Genomic DNA, 27939 nt, shown 5'->3' with positions numbered 1-27939 from the left:
GAGCAGGTAGAGAAGCTGTTTTTACTCTGCACACTCAACCTGGATAACTGGACTAAAGTGAAGAAACTGATGGAATATGTGTCAAGAATTGGACTATATAAAAATATAAATATCTGTCAAAAGGAACATTAATAACAAAACATACTTACTGATGCGGTGGCTAGCTAACAAGCAGCAAAAAGTTTACTTAACATTAGGTATCTGTGCAGATAAATTGCTAATGGAAAAAAAAAGCTGCATGATGTCTTTTTTCTGGGTGTAACATTTTGCCTGCGTGCCTCTGCAACGTATAACATTGGCCATCCGATCAACATTATTGTAAGCATGTTGCTGCGTGGTTAATGGCTCACTGATGCCCAACAGATTTACTTCAAGTGAAATCTGGTTTGCAATGAGAAGGTTCCGTTTCAATTCTTGATATCAAAGCAATTCAGTTGTTGCCATAAAAGTATTAGGTAAGTAAGTTTGGTACTCTCGCTCGTTCTCTTTACTCTGTTTTCAGGTGCAAACCTTTTACGGGAGACTCTGGCCAATCACAGGTCAGTGTGATAGTTGATTGTTGAGTCCCAAAACAACAGGGGAATGAGACTCAACAATCATCCTCGAGCCACCAATCCAAAGTGTCGGCAATTAGTTGACATCAGTATAAAGCCATCAAACATCTTTGTCCAGAATTGTTAACTTCACCTTTAAGTTTCAGTGCGTGTTGAGACAGTTGTAACTCCAGTTGTCTTCTGTAGTTTAAAATAAGTGTTTCGGTCACATCTGATTTCACTCTTGACCACCTTTACAGTTCAGTGGGCCCCTTCCTGACAGGCCTCAGCACCTGTAAGGTTTAGTCCCAGACCAGCCATAAACATGTCAAGGCGTCGACACAACTGATCTCTGTGGACTGTGGAGGGCAAAAGCTTCAGAGGGAACAAGTAAAATGTAATGAATGAGTCAGGGTCACACACACACACACATACAGCAGCAGAGCCCCAGTAATTAATGTATGTGATTCAAGGCTGTTCCAAGGGCAGAGTATTTAATTCTAATTAAATTAAACTGTGTCCTGTTGTTGGCCCCACGGGGACTGTACTCTCAGGTCGTGGCTCTGTGGTTTGTTTGGTTGGTGTGTCTCTCTTTGGATGCGTTGTCTCTCTGTCACCCTGTGTGGACACTTGGTATTTGTCAGCAAAATGCAAACATGACACTTTTGACAGTAGCTTCACATTTTATTAGTTTGTTAACAGTGTTTTTTGACCGTTAATGCAGAGGCCTGGAAGAGACAGATGTTCCTCTAGTTTCAGAGCCGATGCATTTTTCAAACTACTGGATTATAAAAGGGACCTTTTGGATTTAAGTAAAGGATGTTTCTTAAGTTGGTCATGAGTTGATCCTACATGATCGTAGTACGAAAACAGAGATGGTCATTTTCTGAGACATAACATTAAATGAAGCAGTATGTTTACTTTATTTCAGCCTATTTTAGTCTACAATATACATGGAATTACAGCATTTGATAAGATATTACAATATATTTCATCTTTCTTTTGCAATATACAGACGACAAAAGAAAAGCTTAATTTTATTTTCACTTTCAGTGCGTTATTATTGTCTCCAAGCAGAATAATTTCCTCTCTGCTCCAGTTTAGTTTTCATTGCGGCCGCAACTAATGATTATTTTCGCTGTTGATTATCATGTCGTTCATTTTCCTCGATTAGCTGTTTGTTATATAAAATGAATATATAAATAAAAATGGTGAAAAATTTCCCAAAACCCCAAAGTGACGTCCTCAAATGTCTTGTTTTGTCCACAACCCTAACATAGATGAGTAAAGAAAGTAGAAAATATTCACATTTAAGATGTTGAAATCAGAATTTTGACTTTTTTTGATTGATCAATTGGTTATCAAAATAGTTGGCGATTAATTTAATTTGATAGTTGACAACTAATTGATTAATCTTTGCAGCTCTAGTTTTCTCTTTGTTTCAGTTTCAGCCATTTTCATTTTATTTCCTCCCTGTTTATGTATTATTAGATTATATATTAGATCAGGAACCTTGAAAGTCTGACACAGTTAGTTTTTTGCTATTACAAATATGTAGAATTAGCTATCAGCAGTTTGTTTTTGATAAGTACCCATGAATGTATAGACAACTGCCACTGCAACTTTGATACTCAAGAAAACTTTAAAACATGCTGATAATCAGGCAAGTTCTTCTCTTTCTTCTGATTTCTGAGTGGATTTATGGATATTTATTGACAGTGGACATTTATGATATCCTTGGGAAATGTGAGTGTAATCTAAAAATATGTATATCATGTCTGTGCATTTGCATTTGAGTTATTACTTCAAGGAGCAGTAAGATTTTTGACACAGTTTGCATCTATCAGTCATTAAGGGTTTTAAAGTAGCTTAACTGATTGATCAGTTGAGAGCTGCTCTTAAAGGTTACACTGGCACTTCGCTGTAAGTAGAAGTATGTCACTTGACAAATGTGTTTCATTCTTCAACTTCAGCAAAGTTTTTTTAAAATCTAAAAACGTATCTTTAAAGCAAATGTAATTCTTAGAAGTTTGATAAACAGCATCCAAGATCTCACTGTTACATCCCGAAACAAACAACCAAACAGAAGGCAGCTCTCTGCGTGCTCATTTCCATACCATAAACTCATTAAAAGTCTGTAAGTTTGCAGAGAAATGCGCTAGTTCGAGTTGCAAAGGCTGCGAACTGCAAAGACATCCACAGGCCTTATCCCTCCAAAGTGATTTTTAATTTATGATCTCCCTATTGATCTTGAAAATGGGACCCCGGCTTTGCACGCTTTGATGTAGTGAGTTCTCGGTGCGTGCTGCACATACTGTAGTGAACTGATGCTGAACAACTAAGACAGGCTCTGCTCAACCTCATTACCTTCTTACCCAGAGGTTCCCCTCAACATGACACACTTGTGCAGAGAAACACACAGCTGCCTTTGAGGGAGTATCGGCCGCTCCGGATCACGGAATTAACGTGCTTTTGTTTGATTGTGGCACCATTAATGTGGTACCATTAGACATGTGATGAATGGCTGCTTTAGAGAGCTGCTTGAGTGCGATTATTTATTGGCTCTGCACTGTCATGATGATAAATGGTATTTTTATAGTCTCTGTAATGTGTTTCCCCTCCCCACAAAATCTGGAAGGTGTTTTCATTGGCTCAGTACTTAACCTGCATGTTTGCAGGCGGAGCAGTCAGGGTTGAGGTCTCTGTCCTGCTGAAGTGTCTCGTAGCAAGACACCAAGTCAGTAACAGCTTTAATATAGATACAATGCAAAAATCTTGTCATTTAAGCCCTGCCATTTTGAAGAAGTAATTAGTTGACAATCAGGACATATTTGCAGTTTTGCTTAAAGGTATAATATGCAACATTTTCCCTCAAAAACAATGTATAGACTAATGAATAATAGTCAGTCTGTTAGTTGTTAAGTTATTTGGCGAAACCTCCAAGACTAAAAAGCTTCTCCACAGGTGCACTCATCTGGATGGTGTTGGAGAATCGGCTCAAGGAAAGTTTCAACCATGGGGAATTTGTTGAATTCAAACATTTGACTTGAGATACTCAGAAATTTCAGTATCCGGTAGTTTTTGCAGTGGTGGAAATATAATGGAATTGTAACAGTAAGAGATGGCTTCTTGAAAAACATAGCTAAATATCTGAGTACTTATACATATGAATATCGTTACAAGAAAAAAGTAATCTGAGTACTCTAACAAGTTAGCCCTAACAAGGTGGTTTGCACCGGTAAGGTTCTGTGCCATTACAAAGGCCCATCCAGATGTGGTTGTTTTGCCTGAATGTGGAGGATACGTCAGATGTGTCTCACATTGTGCGCTCAGGATACATTGCATAGCAGTCAGGTGGAACAGATTCTGTTAGAGTCGTTTACACACCCTGTGATGGAGCAGCCTACTATCACAGCAATTTGTGAAAAAGTTACAAAATGTAATAAGTAGATTTGTGTATCTGGAAATGAATTATTATTTTTTTTTTTTTCGTGATAATGGGCAGGACACTGACTCTCAAAGTGCACCTAACCAAGTATTTTTGTTTCCTAACCAAACCAAACTGCAACTGTCACCTGAAATGTTTCTTGACAAGCTTTATTTTGAAAGGCTAACTGAACATTACATATTTATTATTGGTAACTTACCTGGAGGAATGAGAATGACAGTGGATAATACATTAGTTTGAAAGTCATGTTGAGTGTCACGAAAAAACCCTAAACGTTTGTGTCTATTTAGACGACTGATTATTTCACCAACTGCTATGAGACTGTGTTTGATGGAGAATCACAAGTTCTATACATTTGCTACATTTATCAGTAGTACAACTGGTAAGAACTGGGTGTCATAGAAGATGAATTTACTGCTGCTTTCCATCCACTGTCTCAGTTTTAGTGATGAAGACTACTTTAAAGCTCCATTATTTTATTTTTTTTCCCTTTTCTTTTTCTCCGTGAAGCTGACAGCAGAAACCTGCACTGATGCTGTGTTAAATTCTCTGTAGACTGGTGGAGGTGCAGGTTCAGCCCACTAACCTCAGTCTGCTGAAGGTGACGCCTTCATATGCCGTGTCTTTTGGTAGCTTATGTGTCCTTCATGTTTTTCTGATCAGACTTGCAGCTTGTTGTCCCCTCTGTCTTTCTCCTGCCTGTCTTTAATTTTCTCTGCCATACACAGACAAACACGTCCAAATATAATCTTTAAAAAGAGAGCTAAACTCAGCAGCACAGCTGAAGCTCTGAGGGAGATGGTCGGGGTTACTGTCGTGCTTGTGGGTGATGTCTCTGTCCTCAGTAATTTGGTCACAGAGTCCTTCTGATCTTTATCCACCATGACTTTGTTGACATTTTCTGGGATTCAACTGGGAGATTTGATGGCAACTTTGTGGTTCAATTAGACCAGTCTCACCGATTTGTTCTTTCTGTCTCACTCTCAGCAGTCTATTACCCCAGAGACTAAGCTCCCTAGTGAGCTTAAAAGGAAGATCCATATATTGTGATTTGATTATATGTGTATTTATGGCACCCTATCATAAAGGTTCTTTTTGTTCACAAAATGTTGTCAGTGGAGTATTTGTTGTTCATAATTCTCTTGACAACTGAAACTGGGCGTCATTAATATTTCAGAGATAAAAAGCTGAACACCTCCCCTCCCCAAACCTCCTGGCTGATAATTTATGATCTCTGTGGAGGCCTCAGCCTACAGTCAAACACGGCCTTTGTGCGTCTCTGACAGTCTCTTCTCTGTAAATCATAATGAGTCAGCTTGTATACGTGCCTCAGTTTATTATTGGAGGTGTCTTGTAGGATTTCTCTGGCTCTGTTGATCCTCCTGTTTTTATATCAGGAAAATGAGCAAAAAACCTTCAAAACATTTTGTTAACATGCCAGATAATTTGAGTTTAACAAAGAATGCTTTCACTTTCAGGAGAAAACGGTCCACCCACAGCCTTGAAGACATGTTTGTTTGTTTGTTTATTTTATTTAAGAAGGGACAATACACATTAATTAGCACAGGCGCTTGTGTCCAGCATGTAAATGTGCCAGATTTAGTCATACAGGCTATTTTTCAAAACATAAAAACAGCTTTGTTTTTGTGTATTTGGTGATGCATTTTTTTTTTTTATCAAGTTTTGATCTATCTTTAAATTTCAAAACACAAAATTCACCAAAATCAGTGAAGTTTTTACATGACAGCAGTGATCCAATCTTCAATACAAACTGCTTTTTTAAGGCAGTCTATGTAGATTTTCCCTAAAAAACAATGCAGACACCCAAAAATTATGCAGAAATAGTCCCTCTCAGTCATCACCCACAACCCACTCCAAGTGTGTGATGTCTCCCTCGTCCACAGAGGCCGCACCCTTTGCCTGTGCCTCCTTATTTTCTCATTATTTTGTTCTGCTCATCTTTCTGGTGGCTATTTGATTTGACTTTCGATTTTTAGGTCACCATTGGATTTGATTTATACAACATATCTATATAAGCCTATATGGTATCAAGTCTGGTATAATGTCTGGTAAGCTACACTGTGTTGTCTTTAAAGTGGGTTTATTTTTCTTCGGACACATGACAAATGCTGCAAATAGGCAGGTGTGGAGAGAAAAAAAATACTAGGAGAATTGCTGCTTTTGCCTTTTCAATTTGATTACTGAAACTGAAAGGTCATTTTGATTGATTTTTTTTTTTTTTAACTAACACCCGTAGTGTTGCAAATGCTGCATCTTCCACCATTAAATTTTACAGCCATGACAGCCCCCCCCATTATCGTATGACAGCTACAGCAAACCTCCACAGCTTCAATGTACACTCTCTGCTCTGCATGTACTGACGTATGGATCACTACCACCCACCTACACACACACACACACACATGCACATGCACGCACACCCAGTGCCACACACAACCCTGGCAGTCCTGCAGCCACAGTGTGTGTTTAATCTTTTCCCTGGCGCCACTTCCTAGCTGAGAGCATTCCTGGCACTCAGAGGCCCAGAGGGGGTCGAACTCTGGGCTGAAAGCAGTGTCACACTTCAGAGCTGGCACCTCGTCTCGTTACCAAATAAGTATCCTTCTCTTTTCCTCCTTTTTGGCCCCAAAACGCTCCGCTTACTCTCCGTTCCTGAGCGGAGGATCCTTCCATGGAGAATGACCTCTTTGAAGGATGGTCTGGTTCCTTTCAGAGGAGATTCTCCTCGCACTCAGTTTCCCAGCGCTGCGTCTACGTCTGGAGCTCTGCCCGCGCTCCCATCCAAGAATGTGAATTGGCAGAGGACATAATTAAGGCGATGTCTGTCCTTATATGTGGCCTAACCTTTAAGAGCCTCTGTTCAATGAGAGCTGTGCGTTTCTGGCTACTGTTGCTGCAGAGTATCAGTTATAATATGAACTGAATGGATGAAGAGAAAACTGTTTTTCTGTTTGGCTGCAGTAGAAAGTAGATTTTTTGTTCGCTGGGTTTCTGTCAGATTAGAAAGGAGTTCAGTGTCTACAGAAAGTAAAATGTTACTCTTAAAACAAGTGTAGCGGCACCACTGCTTTACTGTACAGCACTTAATATTGTGTTTGTTTCCCATGAGGCTTGGCGGCAAAAGTACTCCTCTGTCTAAAACCTGGAATTATAATAAATAAAACTGTCAGATTTTCACTGACAGATTGTAACAGTCTGGAGAGCTCACCTTGATTTCAATGAGCTCTTTGTGTGAATGTGTGTGTGTGTGTGTGTGTGTGTGTGTGTGTGTGTGTGTGTGTGTGTGTGAGAGAGAGAGTTTTTTTCTTAAGTGACTGATGACGACTTAAGATTTTCAAAGAATTTCAAAACATCTTGAGGTGATGAAGGTCACTGTTTAAATCTGTGTGATGATTTGTGAAATGTGAAATTAAAGTTGTTTTTGTCCCAACACTAAAAGTCATGCCAAAGTGATTAATCAGTTGACATAAAATTTTGATAATTGATTGATCTTTTTATTTATCAATATTTTAAGTCATTATTTGATTATATTAAACTGAACGTCTTTGGGTTTTGGACTGACAGAGATAGAATTTTAAAAGAATCTCTTTATTCTTTTATTGCACTAACAAAAAAAAATAAACTGATAATCTGACATAGATAGTCGTTATTTTAAATGCAATTTACTCAGCTCCCCAGTTCCTGCGTTCTCTTAACCCCATAACACCGTTTCCCCATCTTGCCAAAGATAGCAGTTTAAATATGTTGCATGTCAACTCCAGGAAATTGTGATGGGCATATTTCATTCTTTTTTTCTAGACATTTTTAGACTGAACAATTAATTGACTAATCCAGAAAATAAGATTAGCTGCCCTAATTACAATCTGTTGAAGTATTTTGAATTTAGTGCTCTTTGGCGTAGAGGTCTGGTCTTGTATACAGGTGTGGTTGACAAAATGTAAAAGGCATGTGTGGTGATTTGTGTTCTGGCATAAAGATTGTCCTCGTTCTTATTAATCAAATATGATTTCTTATAGACTGATGGACCAAAAAGGCCTTTTTCTTTAGCCATGCTTGGACTGATCTAGCTTAGGGTGTATTCAAGCCACATGCTAATCAAACACACTAAAAGATATTACCATCCAACTGAAGCATGATACATGGCAGTTCTTCTGTTATGAATGTTTCCATTTGTGTTTGTCAAATAGGGGAACATTACAAACAACCAGTGGGTGTTTTAAAACACATGTGGAGGTTTATGTGCTTAGATGATTTATCAAAGAATCAGCTAGTTCATAAACATTAATCTTGATAATTGATAAATTCTATAAGTCATCCATATCTTTTCAAGGAAAGAAAAAACATGGCTACCAGTTTCTGTTTGTCGTCGTAAAAAAACACTGTCAATTGAATATCTTTGAGTTTTGGACTGTTGGACAAAACAGGCTATTTGAAGACATCACCACAGGCTCTAGAACATTATGATGGGCATTTTTCCACAGTTTTATTTTACATTAGTGGTAACCTACCTTGTTGACTCTTTACAGGGGAAACACACAACTTTCCAACTTCCTAGCGTTTCCAAGTGGTATTATTGTCAGTGCCAATGGTCACAGACAACACCTGCACTCAAGACCATCTGGCTTTTTGTTTCCTCAGAGCTGAGCTCAGTGGAGAAATGATCAAGACCCCTTAGGAAATAATAGAGAAGAAAAAAGTATGTTCACTGAGAAGGGAGAGTATCGTTACACTTGCAGAGAAAGTGTGAATTTGTATATTAATTTAGTCGATAATCTAGACACCATTTTCCTGGGAAAAATCTTGCCTGGTTGCAGACGGATGAAAGCAAGGTTTATAGAGAACAAATCTAAATGCACATGGTGTCATTACACTGTGCAATAAACACTTACTTCACAATGAAAAGTTAAAACAAAAAAGTTGTCTGTTTCCACTTTAAATGAACAATTAACATCCTATATCAATAAAATATGGACACTTGATCACTTTTAGAGGTCCAAAGAGGTTAAAAAAAAAACAAAGATTACAGAAAAGTAAGAAAAGATGAATGTTTATTGACCTCAGGTTGACTTAAAGGATTAATCAATAGATGGTAAGAATAATCAGCATATTAACTGATAATGAAAATAATCATCAGTAGCATTTCTGCATTTTAAATTTGTCCTCTTTAACAAAGAGGAAACATTTTGAGTTGTGCTGCCTGTGTGTTCTTCTTTGTGTTTTCAGATGTTTTCTTGTGTACACAGGTGTGTGTGTGTGTGTGTGTGAGAGAGTGTGTTTACAGTAAAGTGTGAATTAGAGGAGCGACCCTGCTTGTGTCTGTTCTTTGATTTTTCCCCACTTCCTCTGCTAAGGCCCTGTATTATTACTGTGCTGGAAGCTCTTGACTGAAAGCAGAAGGATTAAAGCCGTGTCAAACATGCTTCTCTGTCTCACTTCCTCTATGACCCTCCCTCCCACTCCTCCTTTTCCTCCCCCCTCCCTTGGCACTATGTGTTTAAACTCGCCCAGTGCCAAAACAGGGATCTGGTAACTTTGGGCAGCGCTGTTTGTTTGTGTGAGTTCTGCTCGCAGGTTCTGCTCTCTGGCCGGCATCCAGACACCTCAAACAAAGAGTCCCATTGATTATTTCAGAGGGAGAGGCAGAGGCTTGTTTTTCTGACACATTTGATTTGATTAAGCCTGTTTTGTGTTTGTTGAGGCTACAGAAACCTGCAAGGCCGGCAGTGAGATGGACAAAATGATAGCGACCTCTCTCTGTGACCTCTGAGACTTTTGAGAAACAATAATCTTCTACTTACAAATGAAACGTTTAATTCATAAGCAATTGACTCTTCTCCTTTTTGCTGTGTGCTCAGCTGAGCAAGTTATTTCCAACAGTTGAACAAGTTTGGTACCTGAAACAACTTTGGTCAACTTTTTCCTTTAGTGTGTCCAAATATGCTTTGTTTTAAGTTCTGCTTTGTTGAAATTAAATGAGCAACATATATCACATCTTAAGTCAGACGCTGCCATTTTTTTTTTCAGCCAAGGACCCAATCCAACAGTTGATGTAGATTAGCTAGCTAGTTGTCTAGTGTCATTAGCTAACTTAGTTGTGACTAAATATAAGTCACTTTTACAGGTGCCTCAGCATCATCTTTTAGTCATCCTCAAAATTTGTTTTTCTTTTCAATATAGATGAGTTTAGCACATAGCGTATCCAGGTAGAGGGAACAGGAAAGAAGAAAACTGACTGAGGTTTAAAATGACAATTTTGTTAAAAACATGCACTTAAAATTACATTATTCACTTCCCCCCCCCCCCCCAACTTCCTACTGCCATTGATTTTCTTGTACTACTATAGCAGCACAAAAGGGCAGAGAAGCATATGTTTAGTTTAAGGAAGATAACCATGTTTGTATACATGACATGTTTTAAACATTTTAAAATGTTCTATACTAGGATTAGTACATGTCAAAGGATTTACATGTCACAAGGTGTGTAGTAAAGGTCTGATCAAATGAGTGAATGTACAATATAAAGTGTTAATGCCACTTTAACCCCAGATGAAGTGAAAGATCAATCAGTGAAACATCTTAACCTGGTGGAAATTTTAAAGACATGTTAAACAGCTGGATTTAAAATAAATCAGGATATGATTCAGACAGACACAGCGTTAACTGTTTGTTGTGCGACGTTGAGACTACTTTGACTCCTTGTCTCTGGGCAGAAAGTTGAATGATCCAGGCTCAGTTGTACATTTGCAGACTTTCTTTATCTGGATTCAGAGCAGCTTTGAAGCTGTAACAACTCACATCTATAGGTTTTGTGCTTGTTAGCATCATACAGAACTTCCCTTTGTGTTCTTTGTGATTGGATGGTTTAGGGTAGAGTATGTTTTCATTATAATTTTACTCCTGGGTGAGCAGCAGGGCTCTGACTGCTCCGGCCAGTGACTTTCAGCTGAAAAGCAGTTTGACTTTTATTTAAAATGTGGTTACAGTAAAAAAAACAAGCAAGAAAATAAGCCTAACAAAGATATAAGTCAATATAATGGGGTTATTTACATTTTAGTCACCAACAGCGACATTTACATTACAAGACCGTCTGTGTAATAGCAGACAAAACACTACATGTCTACAGTCAAAGCCCAAGAATGAAATGTAGAGATGATAAAACATTAACAGGATCAAAGACAAGAGATCTGCTGAGCTGAAGAATGCTGTAAGCGTTGAATTTGAGACTTAAGGCTCTCAGTATGGCATGTATAATGAAGTAGCATCTCTTCTTCCGGACAAAGAAAAGAAAGCGTTAGTTGTGAATACAGGCGTGAAATTACTGATTAGAAAGTTGGAACGTATTAAAAGATAACATGCACTTGTTCTCTCTTAGTCTTGGCATACGTTTGTTATCTGTTCTGGCACATGACAAAAAAGGAAAACAAAAAACCACTTGTCTGAGCCAAGAATATGAGTAAAAAAGGTGTTGCTTTCCATCAAAGTGTCAATTTATATCCAATTTTAGCTTCTAAGTCCTTAATTATCGTCTGATGTTGCATTTACAGTGACAGCCATGCTGTTACTCTGTTTACACAAGGGTCTACTGCAAATACCTGGACCCAGTGATGTAGGAGCAGCTGCTACATAAATCCTCCACCGTGCACGTACCTGCATCCATCCTGCATCTACTGTTGTAGCAGCTGCTCCTCGTGTTGATGCTTCAATCACTTTGGTTTTTAACACAACATTATATGAAAAGGATGAAACATCCTGTCGTTAAACGGTCTGTTTCTTATTGTCAACAAAAATTACCATGAAAAGACCAAAACCAAGAATCCATTCAGTCCACTGTGTCAATAGTCTGTGTATACAAAGCCCTATATATCTTATTCTTCTGTGCCATAAAGTTCCATTGTTGTCCAAATACTCTTCCATACAATTTTCTTGGTCTTTATACTATGTGACCTGACGTTGATGGCACATGAGAACATAACGCCAGAGGGTCGCCTCCAGAAATGATGCTACGGGGGTGCCTCCAGCATCATAGTTTGAAGCACAGGGGCACTGACCACGCTGCAGTATTTGATGAGATGGGAGTAAGAAAGGCTGTATGCTGACTTGATCAGCAGATTGAGTTTGATTGATGTGTTTTTTTTTAAGCAAGTGCTGTGGATGAAATTATGTCTGCTTAGCTCTGATGATCACAGATCTGTCTCTATGACAAGGAGATAAAATAATGTGATATGACTGAAAATCTTTCTGTGATATGTCTGTAAAAATCTCTTTAGTCTCTTAACTTAATTTTATATAAATGATTTATTTTTTGTCTCAATCCACTTAAGAACACTTGCAAAATATACATGTGCATTTCCATCAGTCTGACTTTTATCATTATTTTCTTTTTCCTCTGGTCTTCTTCAGATGGAGTCCACGCAGTGTCAGCCCAGTGTCTTCTCCAAGTCACCATCATCACAGATGAAATGCTGTCCAACAGCATCACGTTGAGGCTCGCCAACACTTCCCAGGAGCACTTCCTCTCCCTGCTGCTCGCCCAGTTCCTGGACGGCGTAGCCCGTGTCCTGTCTGCTTCCCCCGAAGACGTCGTCATCTTTAACATCCAAGACGACACGGATGTCAGTGCCCGAATACTCAACGTCAGCCTGTCCGTGGCCGTGCCTGTGTTGGGTGAGGCGCACCAGCGGCCTGGAGGGCTCGGCCAGGGAGGGGACAGGCCCGGGAGAGGGGTTGAAAGTGGAGGTGGAGAATTTTTTGGCTCTGAGGAACTCCAGGAGAGGCTGTACCTGAACCGCAGCCTCCTCGCTAAGATTTCCTCCCAGGAGGTTCTTCCCTTCGATGATAACATCTGCCTTCGTGAGCCGTGTGAGAACTACATGAAGTGTGTGTCCGTGCTGAAGTTTGACAGCCTGGCGCCGTTTGTGGCGTCAGACACCATCCTGTTCAGGCCCATCCACCCCATTGCCGGGCTGCGCTGCCGCTGTCCTGCTGGCTTCACGGGAGACTACTGTGAGACGGAGATTGACCTCTGCTACTCAAAACCCTGCGGAGCCCACGGTGTGTGTCGCAGCAGAGAGGGAGGCTACACCTGTGAATGCTTCGAGGACTACACAGGTGAGAGCCCTCATTTTACATCAACTTAATTACTGATGAAGCAGTGTTATTTTTATTTTTTTTACAGTCAGTTTCTTCTCTTGGCTTCATTAACCGACTGACCTCCATTAATTTCTACTGCAACGTCTCTCAAGTTTTCCATTTGCAGATGAGACATAATGCAGTTTACAGTAATAAAGGTTACAAAATTACTACTCAAAATATGTTTTAATAAAAAAAAAATTAGGTCTTTCATTTGACAGAGGTGGACAAAAGCAGGCTTCTCCCTTCTATCTTATTTTATCTTATTTCTAGCAAATTTCCAGAGAATCAGAATCAGATTAATTGCTGAGTAGAATTTTACACCCAAGGAATATGGCTGGGTTTTTAATGCATGACAATATACATAGTAAGACAAAACACAATGAAAAAAGCAAGTGCTTTATGAGTCAAGAATCAAAGATGGAACATGCAAAATACTGACAAAGGAATGTCCAAAAATGTACAGTATTAAGTATAAAGAATATGTGCAATTGGCAGAGATAATAATCCAACTGTAACTAGCAACCTAACAGCTATAGAGAGGTAATTAACACCAACTCTGTGGATTGACTGAAAAGTTTGTCATCAGCTTAAATGACAACATTGTTGAAGGGTCTTAAATGCGCAATTTGTGACTACATGATATTCTGCTAAAATAATGAGGTTAAAACTAACAGGTCCAAAAGCAAAAGTTTCCCACCTGTTGATGATCCATGTAGAAAAACATGGTAATAAAAGGGCAACACTGTTCTTGTATTGCAGTGTAAAGCCAGGAAAAGTGTAAGATCAGACCTGAAACCTTGTTTAGATACTAGGTTACTATAGAGAAATATACTTACTAGATTTTTAGGTTATTGTTGGTATTTTTGCTTTGAAAAAGGACCTGCTTTTAGGATGAGGACTAGCCAATAATTCATTTTGGGTATCAAGTTCATCTGAGTGTAAACCTCCCCAAATCCAGTCAATAGCAGGCAAGAACTACTGTGGGTAGTGAGCTAGTTAGCCAGACATGCTAACATTAGAGGAGATAAACCTATTGCTAAATCCATTCCTTACGTTGTCACTTGTGTTGTTTTCGGTAAGGCAGTAAAAAGCACAGCCCCCAGACTCTTGAGATACAAGTATTGCCTTTACTGCAGCGCCACGACCATGTTCCCGGATAGTCTACGATTGGACAATCAGTGTTTGTGGCAGGGGGATTAGCAACCTGTCCCTCATGAGTTCCCACTGAATAATTTTCCTGACTTCAAATGGAGCGTCACTAAAAGGTAAAAGGTCACCATTTCTGCTGGGCTGTCCACACGCACCCTTCAAAATGTTAATTTCTTCTCCTTCACAAAGATCCCATGGGGGCTTTAATGTTTGCATCTGTCCCATTCACTCCCCTCTTCAGCTCTTTATTGAACCTGGCCCTTTATAGATGCAGGCTGTCCTGTACACTGCAGACAAAAGCTGAGTGATGAGTTATTGATTAGAATATTCCTGTTGGAGTCTGCCACAGCAGAAGTAAATGGACAAACATGGTCCTATGAACAGTTGCTGTGCATTTCTGTAAATCTGAGCGGTAGACCGCCTCAACTGGATCTAATTATCACGTCAGGTTAGCTTGTTTATTCATTCTTTATCTGGTTTACAGTTAGTCACAATGTTTCTCAATGATGAAAATGTTTATTTACACTTCATTTTGCTGCATTTTTGGCCAAAATCCATTTCTATTTGTGTCCTGCTGCCACTGAATAACCTGTATACCTACAAAGTTATTCACACCTACACTCAATCTTTCATCCTGAGCTGTAGGAGTGGACTGGTCTCAAAGGTAACATCCAAAGAACAGGACGGCTGATGATATAACAAGCTGCTCTTTCCTTGCTGATGTTTATTTAAAGGCTGGGGATTTGCGGAAAAATCTTTACTTTTTGTCGAATGTTTTGCAGCAAAGAAAAAAACCCAGCAGTTTTTCTGTCCACAGTAGTATTGCTGAGTGGACTAATGGAAGGAAATTATTAATTATAGATGGCTACAGATGGAGAGTGTCCCATGGCTATAAAATGCCTTGTGGTAAAAAAAAATACCTGAAATAAAAAAAGATATCACAAAGCACACAGCATGTTGAATCAAAGGGGACAGAGGCTCCTTTTTTCAGTGGTAATGAAGAACTAATTTATTACTGTTGGCAGCAGAATTGCTAACCAGTTGCAGGATTTGTTATTCAGTCTGTGCTCCAAAAATTATTCACATCCTCAAAGGGTTAAATACTGTCTGCTCACTCGTTTTATGGTTAAGGGAAGAAGGAAAAAGTTGAAAAAGAAGAAGCAAATTACAGATGCTAATTTATACAGTATGAATATTTGGGTAGTTGCCCCATCTTTTTGTTGAGAGGTTAAGTGGGTCAAACCCTGACTTTTTAATGTGATTTGGAGATTCATCTGGTCTTTGAAGCACCATGCTGGTTGGTTTATTACATGCAGCGGTGTAAAGTAACTAATTACATTTACTCAAGTACTTCTGTACCATTTTGAAGTACTTAAACTTAAGCGTACCAGCTAATATAAAAATACATGTATGATCCCCTTTAATTCTTCATTGAAATGTTCTCCCTGTGCATTTCTGTACGCCTCTATCGGTTTCATCCTTTTATCCTGAAACTGTAATGCTCACTGACTCACAAATGGAAAACAAAAAAACAAAAAACGCTCAACTAGAAGAACCTCAGTCGACTATGGGGGCTCAGACTAATGATTTGATCCGTCAACTATCAGGAGGCAACCCTGTTTAAAATTGTTTATAAATGTTCTAAAGTCACATTAACACACACTGAGCTTGAAGTTTTATTCTTGATCCCAGAAATAGTAATTCAAGGTGCGCTTATCAGATCACCTCCAGAGTTTTAAGACACATCTTGTGGCCTGGAGTTTGTCAGATGCAATGGAGAATAAAGTAAGTGAGTATTTATGAATCAATAAATGCTTAATAGTGTTTGAATATTTATATGAATAAATTGGCAAATATATCCATAAACATTTGAAAATACCCTTAAATCATCTTAAAACTACAGTATAGTGCAGTGTACAACATTTATGAATTGTTTATATACAGCATAAAAATGCTAAATAAGTGAGATTTGAAATAAATTGTAAAGATCAGGGTGTATAATTTACAGAGTGGGTCACCCCAGGATGTAGGGTTTATTTTCACCACAGTGACCTGCTCAATGTACTGTTTATTTCAGCATATTAAATCACTTTTCACATGTTTATTTCACCATATTGACCCACATCACGTGCATTATCCCACTTATTATACAGCTGCTTCGCGTCTGTGTGCTGCATCATCCTGTCAGGGTTTATTTCACCATATTGACCCACTCACTGTACGTTATCCCACTTATTATACTTCACAATCAAAACAATCAATAATTTGACAAAAAATATTGATTTAAGAATGATTTTATTGCTTCTGCTAAGTCCTCCACGAGCTGTGATCAGAAGTGCATCCTTTGAAATTGTCTGTTGTTCAGAAATAACAGACCAAAAAATGCAGTAATTGAAAAATCAGAATCAAGTTTTCAACAAAGCAATGCAATAATTGAGTAAATTACATATTTGTCATATAATTATAGTTGTTTGGGAAGATACAGTTGAGACAGTCATTTTGGGGCAGAATCATTACATTCATTTGCAGATGTTCAGCAGCTGTGCTCTCTGAGCTGCTGAAGGACCACTTCACTTTCTTCTTTTGTAACATCTGATTTTCACATTAGCTGAGAAATTATCACCTAAATTAAAACTACAGACAACATTTGCTGCCAAAACAAAAGGTCTCCTGTTAAAACTAAAAGTCTAAACTGGAAATCTGACAATATTCATGTTGTTGTCGTGGTGCTCTCAGTAATGGCGCTGCTTCCATTATTCCCCATCAAACATTAAAAGGTTTTTTCCCACCTATTTATGCCACTGTTTATAAAGCCTGAAATAGTGTCGGCATTTGAACATGTGGGCTCAGTCACTCAGAGTCCAGGTTGAGTGGCACTTACATATTCTTATGCACAGCTGTGGGTGTTGGAGCTGAACCGCAGGTGCTTTTAACGTGAATCGGCAGAGACGGAGAGCGAATGTGTGAGTGGGTGAAGTGGGCGTATTTTTCATTTGCTTACACTGAGAGCAGCAGAGCCCACGGTCAACTGCATTAATCACCATCAGCGGGGGGTTCAGACCCAGGTGCCGTTAGATCCAGTATCCAGGACTTGTCAAGTAATCTCAAGAGTTAAATATGGTTATGAAGTTGATGGTTTAAGATGTTTGAATCACGCTGTCAGACTGTCTGATCAAACAAGGTCGTTCAGGCAGGTTTCATTTGATGTATTTTCCTCTGTGATCTACAACTCCCACTGCTCTGCTTCAGTGAGCGTTGAGTTCACACTGTGGTGGGGCTCAGGAGTGTGTGTGTGTGTGTGAGTGAGTGTGTGAGTGAGTGAGTGCTAAATTGCTCTCTCTGTGTGATTCGGGTGCTTAGCCGAGTGCTGAATAGCTGCGATTGTGTGTGTAAAAAAGTTGGATGGACAATCTGTGGTATGTTTATGCATTAATGGTGCATGGACGAGTGTGTATGTGTGTGTGTGAGTGTGTGTGTGTGTGTGTGTAACTGTTGGACTGTAGGCGTTGCCAGATGGTAGCAGGAAAGAAAATGAAAAAACAAAACAGCCATCATCTTTGCTGCTCTTTAGAGGGACAGAGTGAATGATTTGGTTCGGCTGAGTCATTCTGTAGACGCTGAACAACAGGTTGTTATCCTCCTTTACTTCTCATGCATGTGTCTCCTAAAATACACGGCATGAGCAATGTTTTCTTTTTAAAGGCTCACAGACAGTCTGTGTGAAAATTAATGAATTGTGCCATCCTGCATGTGTTTGCGATTATCATTCATCTGCAAACTACTGACCTGCATCTCTCTCTCTCTCTCTTTTTTCATTCACTGATCGAGAATGCGTTTGTAGTGTTTTAATGTGGCGACGTGATTTCTGGGACAAACACTGCTGAAATATTCACACTTTCACGCTTGTGTTTGAAATCAACACCTGCCAAGCATTGAAAGCCACAACAATTAGTCTCTGAGAGATGGCATGGGTAGAAAAAAACGTTGCCAGACACATGGTCTGCTTTTAAAAAATCAGAGTATTTGCAGGCTGTTGTTATGTCTGATGCACCAACCCGACTTTTTTTTAATCTCCTGACAAACTACCAGAGCTCTCCTGTTCTCAGATTTAAAATCTGTATACCTCACAGTAGGGAACTCATTGAGATCATTTTAAGAAAAGGCTGTCTAATGGCAAACAAAGCAGTTAAAAATACAACCCCACGTCAAATAATCTGAACTGTCCCTTTAATGTGGACCAGTTACATCTGCACACTGATATATTTGATACAGACTGGACGGTTGCATTGTTATTGTCATGTACAGTTGCTTGAGTCTTTTTATCCCTCAGAGTTTTAAAAGTATTTTGTAAGTATGTATGAGGATTTTATGTAGGGATGTCCCGATACAACTTTTTTACTTCCGATATGATACCGATATTGCAGCCTTGAGTATTGGCCGATACCGATATTGATCCGATACGATATCAGCACAAATCATACATACTTTTATTACTTATTTTGTAGTGTGGAATGTTAGAAAAGGCTTGATCAAGTTATGTTACTCAAACAGAGAATAATAGTCAGCAACCAGAGTCACCTATGGATAGAAGTGCTGGAGCAGAAAATGGACTGCTTATCGGAGCGCTTATATCGGAGATTTTAGATGCAGTCCGATAAAATCCGATACTCGTTTATTGGCTGATATCGGACCGATATCTGATATCAATATCGGATCGGGACACCCCTAATTTTATGTTTGTATTGTAGGAACATGAAGTCCAACAAACTCCAGCTGCTGTGTGGGAAACACCAAACAAACTCAGCAGACTGCATGTTTGGTTTTTCACACACTGCAGCAGCGGCACAGTTACTGATGTATGACTGTGTGAGAAGTGTGTGAGTGTGTTTAGGTCCTCAGGCTCTGGATGACCTGTAATATGATGAGAAGATCTGATCACAGATACAGCTCAAGATCGTGTATCTATTCTGTTATTGATCACCTGTTCTCATTATACGCCTTCTTAATCCTGAGTGGTTGAGTCTCGGCTGTAGTGAAGGCGGATCCTGCTCTCAGCCTCCCCGAGCTTGTTGTGTTTGGTTTGTCTGGAGGGATCGACGCACTCGATGATGTTAATCTGTTTCCTAGCAGCACAGACACACCTCTTCAGGTTTCTAATCTCTGAGGAAACTTTCGTTTACAGGAGCAGTTTGCACACAGGGGTGGTGCACAGTTACACTACGTCTTTTAATAATTCTCTTGCCAAACAACTGAACACTACGTTTGATTGTTTAAATGGGAGCTTTTATAGTGTGAATATCTGTAGTAGTGGCTTGAATTTCAGGAGGCTGTTTATTTAGTGAGCCACATAACTATTAGGCTTATTTGTCACATTTTGTTTATCCTCTCTATCTGTGAAAATCCTGTGGGATCAATTTATGAACTGGGGGAGCCATTAAACGCTACAAATCCATTTTGCAGATAAATTATCACCTGTTTTTTTCATTTTATGTTTGAGATAAACAAGATTAATTTTGCTAATGTGTTGGCCGAGGTGTTAATATCCATTATTTCATGAGATGATTTACTTTAAAGCTAGCAGAAGCTTTTAATTACGTTTTTAGTGTTTGAATATAAATTTAATCCATCCAGCCGCTCCTTGATTTTCAGTTTGTTTCTGTTGTGTCCCCTCCTGTCTAAATAAAAACAGGATCTTGTTTTTTGATTTTAATGATTCATGCTGGCAGCAAACACAGGGTGTGGGCCCTGAGATGGACTTACAGAGGGGCGTAAATAGAGCAGAGGAGACGTGTTTGAATTATTGATATTCTGTACAATTGTGAGTGTGAGTCCATCCCCACCCTGCTGTGCTGCTCACCTGGCAACGTAAAGCTGCTGTGGTGGAGACGTCCCATAGGGAGGAACTGAAAACAGAAAAGCGATTTATCAGTGAGGTAGATTTGATATAAATTCATACTAAAATTAACTTTAGGTGGGTATTTTCCAAATGTTGCACCATCCGGCTCTGTTTGCTGATGCAATGTTTGACCACTGTGACTGCTTAAAGAAACACAAGAAGTTTATTGCCAACAGCAAATTGCTGAATTAATAACGAGGCAGACAGCACTGTAACAGAAAAGCTCTGTTTTCCAGCCGGCTGGCCAGCAGTAGCTGTTTGTCATCCGGTGTAAAAACATGACGGTAAATTGTTCAGGGCTGACAGGGTACAGCAGCTATTATGCTTCATTTTGTTGCTTCTGAATCAGAGAAGCACCGAGACATTTCACAGATTTTTACAGCACTTTAGAGCATACATATGAAGACGTCAGTGATGGCTTTAGAGTAAAAGACAATTTATCTCGGTCTGACAGGTCAGTAAATCATTATAAAGTATAAATGAAAAGACCTTTTGAGATGTAAGGCTGTGAACATACTGTTCAAAGAAACCACCATTAATAAAACCTTCAATAATAAAAAGTTTCCAGCTCAACAATAAGCCGTCAGTCCTGCACTTATAATGTTAGTGAATCTTTAACAAAAGGTTTTGCCTTGATGCTCTGCAGTTTTCTCCCAGGAGGTCAACAGTTCACTGGAGGAGTTCTTCTTTCCCTGTGAATTTAAGATCTAAGCAGGCAAAACAAGCACAAGAGATTTTCTTAAATAGAAAAATTATTACTGTTATTATTTCTAGTTTATTACTAAACTTCAAAAGCATGACTTCATTTGCAACAGTTAGTCAATTATTGGATTAGTTGTCAAATATTAAATTAGTTTCCAACTATTTTAATAATCATTTCAGTATTTTTGAAAGAAAAATGTCCAAGTCTGAAATAGCTTCTCAAAAGTGAAGTTTTCTTTAGTCCTCTATGATGGTAAACTGAATATCTTTTGCTTGTGGACAAAACAAGACGTGAGAGTGTCACTTTGGGCTTTGGAAGATACTGATCAGCATTCTTCACCATGTTTCTGACATTTCTGGACCAAACAACTAAGAGAACACTTAAGAAAATGATTGACAGATTAATCAGTGATAATGTTAATAATAATCACTAGTTGCAGCTTTTTTGCAGATTTTCCTGAAAACAATGTATAGACTCATACAAAAATAATTTCTCTCAGTCATCACTTAATTTACTCAACCTCATGGAAGAGAGTGTGGTTTCTGTATCTGCACACACCCTGTCTTCTACCTGTATTTTTTAATTTTCTCATTATTTTACTGTGTTAAGGGTATTTCTGGGTGTAAACATCAGTATTTGATGACCTGGGAATGAGACTCAGCAATCAACTATGTTTCTGTTGCATTTACAAACAGCAACTGACAAATCCTGAATATATTCTACCTTTTAAGAATTAATTATATACAAACATGAAATAACTATTTAAAATTCTGTGTAACTCGTGTTGCCTTGTTGTAAACTTCAGCTGAAAGTTTTGTGAATGAAGTTTCTTTGTCTCTGCAGGCCCAAATTATTTCTGTAAATTAAAAATCTCCATTGCCATCGGCAACAGCTTGAAAATGTCATCCAACATCTCTTGAATTTACATTGGCTGAATAGAAACACCCCAACAACAGTAATTATGATAAAGTAAACAATGACACTTGCTTTCAGCGGTCTGTGAATGGACTGATTAACAGTAAATACTCGGCCTGTGTGTCAGCGGTGCTGGATGAAGATGTGGGTGTGTGTGTTTGTGTGCCAGTGTTACAGTAGAGCTGTAGTACACACACAGTGGAAGTCTTCCACACTGCTGACTGAGCGCCTTTGACACAAATTCCAGCTCACGCATGGGAGAGTGCGCGGTTTCGCCTGAGCAACTGCTGCAGCCTCCCATCCCGAGGACCCAGACAAACGGCACATGTGAGCTGGACCGCAGGGCCGAGGAGGATGAGGGATGAAGGCCTGGCAGGGACACAGTCTCATTGTCTGTTGTACTGCCCCTGTCCTTCAAATTGATCACTGTTTGTTGTCACTTCAGCATCACTGATTCATCTGTTCATTTTTCAGTTTGACATTTTTTGATCAAATAATTCAATTTGTCAAGAAAATAATATGCATGTTGCTTACTATGTGAATAATGATTAGTTGCAGTCCTATTTGGATCCATAGCCTACCTCTGAAAAGTCTTTATAATGCAAATCATCAAATGGATTTACTTTGGAAGAGAACACCTGTAAATCAGATTTTGATTGCAGTGTCTGATAAATAAGACACAGTTCCATATTTTTATATTTCTGGTCGACTTTGTCATTTAAAAATGAACTCATCAAATGTCTGTTAGGTGTGAAAAAGCTGGGAGTAATCATTATGAGCCAACGCAGTCTGCAGAAACTGCAATAATTTCGTTTGATAGCTTCGGTGTCTGAATGCATAAACACTTCCACCTCGGTGCTTTGAGACATCAGGTCGTCCCACTGAATATAAATGCAGCACAAACTGCATCCACAGCCCCAGAGGGAGGAGGGGGGGAGTCATGCTGGGTGTGACACACGGAGGAGAGAGAAAGATTGAAACTGCAGACACAGTCGAAGAGAAAATCAGGCTCATAATTTCAACTGTTTTAGGAACCTCTGATACACTTTGTCGACATTGTCATCATTTATTTTTTACCCTCTCCTGTGTGTTTGAAGCTGTACAGCTGTATATTTCAGGTCGATAATGACACACCTGTATAACAGCACATATAGTCCAGCTGCAGTGAGGGAACATGTAGCAGTGTGGAGTCCCTGAGGTGGAAGCAAAACAGATGATGACTGAGGTGATGCTGCCTGTCACAAACAATATTAATCCTCATTTCTCCTTCTCCATCCTCCTTTTCTGTGTCCAGGAGAGCGCTGTGAGCTGTCGGCCCGCTCCGGCCGCTGTGCTCCGGGCGTCTGCAAGAACGGCGGCACCTGTGTCAACCTGCTGGTTGGTGGTTTTAAGTGCGAGTGTCCACCAGGCGGTTATGAGAAGCCCTACTGTGAGATGACCACGCGCAACTTCCCCCCGCACTCCTTCCTGACCTTCAAAGGCCTCCGCCAGCGCTTCCACTTCACCCTCTCTCTCACGTAAGCACCTCCACCTCCCGTGCAACAACCTGCAGCTCACCTGGATCACCTGCGCTGCTCCACTGGCCTTTTAGTAATCTGTGATTCACTCTTCATCCACCTCCACATCCTCTTCAATATGAAGTGTGGCCTCCTCCACCTCACATTTATGTAACCATAATGGTGTTTAACAGCAGTAATGGTCTCACTGAATAACAGCCATCTTCTGTAGAGCCACTTCAGCATCAGAGTTACATCCTGTGCTATAAATACAGAACTGATGCTGTACTCTCAGAAATAAAGGTGCTCACTAGAACCAGAGAGGGTTCTTCGGCTTGTTTCCATAGGAGAACCCTTTTTGATTCCTGGTTAAAACCTTTTATAGTGGTTCCATTTGGAACTACCTCCTACCTAGACACCAACATAAAGGGTTATACCTTGAACCATCTGTGAAAGGTTCCACCCAGAATAAGAGGTTCTACAGAGAACCTGTCTGTGGTGTAATAGTTCTATGCAGAATCTTTCCACATTCTTAGGGTGCTAACAAGAACTCACCCAGGGGGTTTTACGGAGAACCTGTTTGTATTCCATGTGTTTCATAAAGAGCCCACGCAGGGGGCTCTAAAGAGAACCATTTAATGTTATGATACAAAGAACCCTTTACGAACACTTGATGAAATGGTTCTTCAAGGAATTCAGCAATCCTCAAAAAACTCTTTCTCCCAAAAATGGTTCTTTTGATGAAAACAGTTCTTAATTAAACTTTAGTCTTGCAAACAGCGTTTGCCAAAACCTTTTATCCAGAAAATGGTTCTTCAGAAACAAATGGTTCAGGAAGAACCCTCTTGGAACCCTTATTTCTCAGAGTGTACAGGAGGTGTGCGTACTGTACTGAGGTGGTGTTTGTGGCGTTACAGTTGGACAGAAGGTGAGCAGAAGGTGCTGCCTGCCTTTTTGGGGAGGAGACTTGCATAACATGAGGATGTTAATCCTGCAGTGAAGAGTGAGTCTGATCTTATTACAGTCAGTGTCACTGGTCACTTTGAGCTGTGACTCAGCGCCTGGCCTATTTCAGCACAGTCTCCCTCACCAAGGTGAAGCCTGAGAGAGGCCGTCTTTGGATGAATGAGCATGCAGCCATTACGTATGTAGCCAACATTGTTATTGTAGTTTAGGAGTCCTAGTTATTCTTTAATAACTAGGGCTTCTTTTAATGTGAGCTTCAGGCTAGTTATTCAAATGGTCAATACGTGTTACGGTGTTTTATTTTCAGTTCTTGCTTTCGTAGTCCCTGTAAGGGCTGGATTATACTCCTGAATGGATACATATGTGGAAAGCTGTGGACACCACAAATGCGTGTTACATCTGTTTATATAACCTTCTGGAGGAAGTGTTACACACATGTGCTGTAGATCAGAGTTTGTAGTGGCTGCATGATGTCCATGGAGTCACAACAAACTGGGGGTGTGGATTTCCACACAGCACCAATGCGCGAACGCTCTCATGATGAAATTTATGTCACACAGACTCAAATGGATCATCGTGTACACACACAAAGTAAAATACTGACTTAATGCTGTGGGGAATACAGTCCCTGTGTCCTTAGAAAAGGTGGTATTTTTTAGGTACAATGTTGATGTAATCAAGTTAAATCACTTTTATTTTCACTTTATTTTATTTATTGGAGGGTTGTGAGCAACATATGACATCTCTGTCCTTAGACCTTTAATTCATGTAGGGAAAACTCCTACTAAAAAACAAAATTAATCAGTACATATCACAGAAAACAATATAAGAAGCTCTTAAAATATATATTTTCCTCAGTTTAATATGTCTTTAAGCTTGCAATGAAATGAAATCCATTTTTCTTTCTTTCAAAGTTCTCTTTATTGAATTTCACAATTAACACACAAATATATAAAAAGAAGACCATTTCCACCCAACAATGATCATCCCCTTCCCCCCACTGTTACTCGGTTTGTTAAACTTGCTTTACTTTATAGAGGAATGTACAACATGGTATGCACATAATATATGAGTTCACAGTGTTAGACCGTAATTCATTTAAGGCACTCAGTAACATGAAAATGGAAAGCATTTGAGTTATAGTGAGAGGTCAAGCAGAAGCTACACGTCCAGGTCTGAGATGTAAAAAAAACAAACAACAAATCCAGGTGTGTGTCAAGGGCCAGAGCATAGTAGTTTTATTTATTCCTGTACTTGTGTGGAGGGTTTATCAAAGAATTTAAAAAAAGATCTCCAAACTTTCATACATTTATTTCAGAACCCTGCAGTGTATGAAAATCCTCTGTCCTCCATTATAATGCAAAAAAAACCTATTTGTTCTTTTGTCAAAATCCAATCATGTTTTCTTCATGTAAAACAAAATATGAGGTGTACTTATGTAGGCTTGAATTTACAATTTTCAGCCAATAATATCATAACATCCACCCATCAATCAGGCCTCAGCTTCTAACGGCACAGAACAAAAAATTATTACTTAGTGAGCAACAGCGTGGTGCCTTCTCCATGTTTGTTGTCACACGCTGTTGTGCTTGCCCTGCCTGTTTCACTTAGAAATACATTACAATCCAGATCTCGAAATGCTTTCCTCTGGACTTGAAAAGAACTGTGCAAGAGTTAAAAAGTTTAAAATCACTCTAATCTCCATACACTAATATGTAGCTGGAGCTAGCAGCTGATTAGCTTGACTGTGCTCATAAGTATATAACCCCTCAATAATCAGTGAGTTTGTTTTTGCACTTTTTTACACAGTTTTTGTGCAGTTTAGACAAATAAGATATAACATGTTAATTAGTAAGATTTACAGGTGCTGGTAAATGGTTTTTGTTACTGTCAGATGGAACAAAGCTAGCTGTTTCCCCCCGTTTCCAGCCTTTATGCTAAGCTAAGCTAGCAAGCTGCTGGCTGTAGCTTCACATTCACTGTACAGACATGGGAGCAATCTCTTCAACTAACTGGCAAGAAAGTGAGTAAGCTTATTTCCCATAATGCCAAACTATTCCTTTAACTACTTTAGACAGGGACCACTTGATTTCATATTAACGTCCAAGATAAAACATAAGCAGACTGAAAATAAACCTCAGCTCAGGCTATTTTCAGGCAGAACTTTTCTATGAAGACTTTATGACAAACAGCACTGTGCAGACGTGCAAACAGCGATGTCACTGCTGCTAACGTTGGCACTTCCTGTGAGGAGTGGAGGTGGTATCTCATGCCATAATTAGCATTTAGTAAAAAAATAGCAAAGATTTGAGCCCAAGGTTTCTTCTTTTTCTGACACAGCACAAAGAGGAAAAAAAGCCAAACTGCATGCAACGCCTCATGTAAATTTTATTACGTTAGTTTTAAAAGTAGACAGTTTAAGTTCAGTTTTACTTTTTGCAAGGTCTGATTTCTGCTCATTATTTCACCTTATAGCATATAGATGATTATTATTCTATTTTTCTTACAATCATCTAACAGAATCAGTCATTATCAGGCAGGTTGTGAAACTGAAGCTGAAGCATTAAGTCTGTGTAGTTGATCATTTGGAGGTGGTTTTCGGAGGGGGAGGTGCTTTAGAAATGAGCAGATGAGCCGTGAACACTGAACACATGCATGGACAGCAGGATGTACGATCTGCAGGAGTTCTCCATGTGATGAAATGTAATCAACGATAAAAGCAGTCCGTTCTGTTTGATAATCTGTCACAACAAGCGAAAACAAGTATCACCTCTCGGATGGTATCACAGGGAATGTGTTCTGCCATTTTGCAGCACTCATTGTGTAACATGTCACCTTAGACGTTGCTTGGCAGGGGTTGACACTCACAATGGCTGCCAGTGGAAATAATATCCCCCTTGTGAGCTTTATGGACTCGGCCCTTCTTTAAGCGAGGTTCAGATGACAGTCTTTTTTGATGGAGAACTGCTCAAACCAGTTTTGAAAGTGGTCTACGTTTCACTGGCAGGTCACTGAAGCTGTGAAGTAGCTGCTGTGTAAAAAGGTGCCGATACTGAGAGCTCGAGGCAGGTGAGGTCAACAAGTGTCGCTGTTACCTGATCCCACACCGATCAGGTTCTCCCAGAAGGAGCTCCTGTTATGATGAACGGCTCAGGATGTGGATCTTGTTCTCTCAGAGTGACGGCTAATTTTAGGTCTCATTGTTTCACGGCTCTAGCTGTTGCAATTAAAACTGAGATTTCACAAAAAAAAGTACAGAGTGTGATGGGATCAGCACAAACTAGATTTAAATTCTCTCTCTCTGATATTTTCTCATGGTTCAACTCATACAAGAGCATGTGTTGAGCAAGACTAAAGCCATGTGTCTGCAGCTCTGTCAGGTTCAAGGTAAATGCTAACAGCAGTGTACAGTTATAACACCAACATGCTGATGTTAAACTGACAGAGGGCTAGGTATTCTTTAAAAAAATGACCAATAGAGTAATTATTTTGACTGAAATTTTGATTGGGATTGCGATATGCAATACGATTAGTCAAATTTGGCATAAAAATTGTCTTGTTCACTGAAAAAAAATGAACCCAGATGTACCCAAAAAACATGTTTTCTTTAATCTGGAGAACAAGACTGTTAGGCCAGGTCTTGTATGCAGCACTGCAATACCTCATTATAACGCTATTTTC

The 27939-nt window shown here is 39.4% G+C and overlaps 1 protein-coding gene across 2 annotated transcripts in view; it reads left to right on the top strand.

The window, feature by feature from the left end:
- Positions 1–27939, top strand: part of celsr2 (cadherin, EGF LAG seven-pass G-type receptor 2) — an 86513-nt gene that overhangs the window by 17922 nt on the left and 40652 nt on the right. For both annotated transcript variants that reach the window (XM_084734138.1, XM_084734130.1), the window contains exons 2-3: positions 12402–13109; positions 23091–23313. In XM_084734138.1, the coding sequence (XP_084590264.1) occupies positions 12402–13109; positions 23091–23313 (931 nt within the window). The remainder of the gene's footprint in view (positions 1–12401; positions 13110–23090; positions 23314–27939) is intronic.

Source organism: Lutjanus erythropterus, chromosome 2 (genome assembly GCF_056507025.1).
Source record: "Lutjanus erythropterus isolate fLutEry1 chromosome 2, fLutEry1.hap2, whole genome shotgun sequence".
NCBI classification, from domain to species: Eukaryota; Metazoa; Chordata; class Actinopteri; order Lutjaniformes; family Lutjanidae; genus Lutjanus; species Lutjanus erythropterus.
Note: the sequence above shows the minus strand (reverse complement) of the source record. Positions and strands in the feature narration are given on the sequence as shown.